General features: G+C 30.0%; 1 protein-coding gene across 1 annotated transcript; it reads left to right on the forward strand.

The window, feature by feature from the left end:
• The first annotated feature begins 746 nt into the window (after positions 1-746).
• NAC036 (NAC domain containing protein 36) lies at positions 747-3164 on the forward strand. The gene is made up of 3 exons (XM_088510150.1): positions 747-1152; positions 1255-1523; positions 2266-3164. The coding sequence occupies exons 1-3, from the start codon at positions 969-971 to the stop codon at positions 2752-2754; spliced, it is 942 nt and encodes a 313-aa protein (XP_088366276.1). The 5' UTR covers positions 747-968; the 3' UTR covers positions 2755-3164.
• The last annotated feature ends 574 nt before the right edge of the window (positions 3165-3738 follow it).

The following is a 3738-nucleotide window of genomic DNA, read 5'->3' on the forward strand; positions in this document are numbered from 1 at the left end:
TTCATTGATATTTTTTATAAAAATAGTACGGATGTACCACAAAAATAATAGAAGAATTTAGCAAAGTAATGACTAAGTAGCATAATAATGTGAAAAGGGAGGGAAAGTGTAGAGAAAGAATGGCAAGAGTGAAAGAGGAATTTCCGGGTAAAAGTCCAAAACTGAGAGAAAATGAGGTCAAGGCATAAAATAAACTTACCAACACTAGCAATAGCATTAACATTAACATTAACATTAACATGTCTCTCTCTAACACCGCACAATTTTTTTCTTTCTCAATCCTACACCTCAGTTTAGTCACCAGACTTTTTGCTTCAAGCCGCGTGGGTCCACTAACTCTATGCTCCCCACCAAATAAATCTCACTACTTTCATAGTTTGCACTCACAACAATAATAAATAATATCTACTTAATTTACTCATTAGTTTATTTGTTAACTTAAATAAATATTATAAAATTAAATTTTATTGTATATAATAAATTATGGATGACAAACTTTTAAATACAAAAATATTTAATAATAAAAAATAGTTAAAATTTGTTTAATTTATTATTTATTAATAAATACTAAATAAAATATATTCTATTAATTTTTTTGTTTCTATGTATTATCACCTTAAATAAAATTTAAATTTGTGATGAATTACTCATTAACAAATTGAATTGGAAATTTCCAAAAAAAATGGGTAATCTCTTTTTTTTCCCCATCAAATAGTATGTATCAACATTCAAGTCTTTTCTTTTCTGTCCTCTTCTATGTATAGTCTACCTCATGACCAAGTCATAACCCAAATCACCATCATTAATCACAATTATTAAATAAATAAAGCCACAAATTAAATAGTTATGAGCTCCATTAACACAACCAACTCCACCTCCTTATAAATATACACACCCCTCTCAATATCATATTCATTTAAACATAACAACACAAAAAGAGAACCATAATTAAGCAAGCGACATAATTGATGATTGATATGGGTTCTTCATCAGTAATAGACGGTGAAGTTACACTTCCAGGATTCAGGTTTCACCCTACTGAAGAAGAGCTCCTTGATTTCTATCTCAAGAACATGGTCGTTGGAAAGAAGCTCCGTTTCGATGTCATAGGCTTCCTCAACATCTATCACCATGATCCCTGGGACTTGCCAGGTACTAATAGATTAATTAAACTCGGTGTTCTTTGTTTTTGTTATTATCACTGTCACTGTATCGTACTGTCAGTGTATTAAAATTAAATATTTTTGTTTAAAGGGTTGGCGAAGGTAGGAGAGAGGGAATGGTATTTCTTTGTGCCTCGGGACAGAAAGCATGGAACCGGGGGAAGGCCAAACCGGACCACCGAGAAAGGGTTTTGGAAAGCAACCGGTTCGGACCGTAAGATCGTTACCTTGTCTGATCCGAAGCGCATCATTGGATTGAGGAAGACACTGGTTTTCTACGAGGGAAGAGCTCCACGTGGATCCAAGACCGATTGGGTCATGAATGAGTACCGTTTACCTGACAATAGCCCCTTGCCTAAGGTATCTTACTTTTCTTTTACTTTTAAAACAATTTTTTATAATTATATATTTTATTATTTTATTTTATATTCAATTTATCAATAAATAAAATATAAAATTATTTATTTTTATGTATTTATTTTTTATACCATATTTTTAATATCTTGCCTCGTTCTAATTTTTAAAATCAAACACAATCTATATGATTGTAAATCACTACTTTATCCACATGTATTAGCTATGAATTAAGCTTTCTTTGTCCATTAATTAATTAATTTTTCAAATTATACATGGAGTTAGCACATATTTAACTTTAATTAATAACATTTAGTTACTTTTCAGTTTTTACTTCTAAATGTCTTGTGCTAGACCATGCTCTGTTAAATTACAGAGGAAGCTTCCTATGATGTTTTTAGTAGCATTAATTGGTTCACCTATGAGTTATCCTATGTTAAAATAAATAAAACTGTCCTATATAGGGAAGGAAACTTCCATGGCAAAAGATGGATAGTGATAGGAGTAAGTCATGGTACTTTCTATATTTATATTCTAGTTTATGGTTCCGGGTCCCTCATATATAAACCTCAACTTCCATTTTTAACTTTTATGCCATTAAATTAGAAAGTAATAATACTAGTAGGATTATCACTAGTAGTTGTTAAAGTACTATTATATTAATTAAATTGTTTGAATTGTATAATAACACATAATTAAATACGTGTATAAAATATATTTTACACTGACAGTACATACATTATTGTAGGACATAGTACTATGCAAGATATATAGGAAGGCGACTTCGTTGAAAGTGTTGGAGCAAAGAGCAGCAATAGAGGAAGAGATGAAGCAAATGGTAGGTTCCCCTGAATCTACACCTTCCTCCACAGACACCATGTCCTATGAAGAACAACAACAGAATCAGAATCAGAATCTGCAATTGTTACCAACACAACATGTTGTTACTAAGAAAGAGGTTGAAGCTGAAGTTGAAGAGGAAAAAATGGTACATGTTACATTGACAACAACAAAGCAAGAAAACAAGGACACAACAAAGAACAATAAAAGTAGTTGTTGTGGTAACACAAACACTAACACTAACACAAGTAGTCTTCAATTGCCATTTGGGAAGGACAAAATCCCAGAGCTTCAAATGCCTATGATGATCACTGATTGGACCCAAGACACATTTTGGGCTCAATTGAATAGTCCATGGCTCCAAAACTATACCTACTCCAACATATTAAACTTCTAGTAATATTATCAATCCAAAGTTCCAAACCATTCACTTCAACTGCAACTTAATTAGTTATTATTTATTACCTATTTTATTTATTTTGGAATATGTATATGCAGTGAATTAATTAATTAATAACATAAGTTATCTACCTCAGTTATTTAATTTAGGGCAGGTGTTTATTCAAGTTTAACAAAAATTGTGCCAAACTGTAACTTATAGTCGATCCTATACCCTATTTTTAGTGGGATTTATTGGCTTATTTATTTGGCCAGTTTCATCACTGTATAGGGAGGGAAATTCGGGTTGTAAAGTTTATTGTTATTGTCTCAGCACAATAATTTTGTGATTTATTTATTATGTAAGTTACTATGAAATTTCTTTAGTTCTTTTACTTGAATTCAAGCTTCGCAAAGGTTGTTCTGAAACTCTTCACTCTTGACTCCTTCAAATGAAATCTTTGTATGTATCTGTCGCAGTTCATGTTGAATTTCTTTACTTCTTTTACTTAAATGAGATAAAGCTTTCAAAGATTATCGTGTGAAACTTTTGGGTCTTAGACTCGTTCAAAATGAAATTGTTTACATATAATTAAGGTTTAATAATTATTCTATTAATTATTATAATTTTAACAAATTTTTAATTAGGTCTTTTAAAATTTTATAGTTAAACTTTTATATTATATGTCTAGCCTAATGTGGGTTTGATGAGTTGAGATGTATAAGAGAAAACAGGACTTTTATATATATAAAAATTTTCACTTAAATTTTTATTAGTATTTCGTTAGAAAAAATATAATATAATTAAGAGTAAAGTATACTTTTTGTTCTTGAAGTTTGACAAAAGTTTTAAAAATACTTCTAAGTTTTATTTTGTTTCAATTTTATCTCAAAAATTTTCGATTTGCATCAAATATACCCCTGATGGTTAATTTTTCAAAAAAATTTAAGATCAATTCAACAACAATTTCATAAGAACAACCCTCAACACAAGCAAATCAAG

The sequence above is a fragment of the Arachis ipaensis genome, chromosome B3 (assembly GCF_059453495.1).
Source record: "Arachis ipaensis isolate K30076 ecotype BB chromosome B3, ASM5945349v1, whole genome shotgun sequence".
Lineage (NCBI taxonomy): Eukaryota > Viridiplantae > Streptophyta > Magnoliopsida > Fabales > Fabaceae > Arachis > Arachis ipaensis.

What these genes read in the sequence shown, in the direction of transcription:
- NAC036 (XM_088510150.1), top strand. Translation starts at nt 969, where the DNA reads ATGATTGATATGGGTTCTTCATCAGTAATAGACGGTGAAGTTACACTT. An exon ending in TGATCCCTGGGACTTGCCAG is followed by an intron (nt 1,153 to 1,254) that starts GTACTAATAGAT and finishes TTTTGTTTAAAG; the next exon opens with GGTTGGCGAAGGTAGGAGAG. An exon ending in ACAATAGCCCCTTGCCTAAG is followed by an intron (nt 1,524 to 2,265) that starts GTATCTTACTTT and finishes ACATTATTGTAG; the next exon opens with GACATAGTACTATGCAAGAT.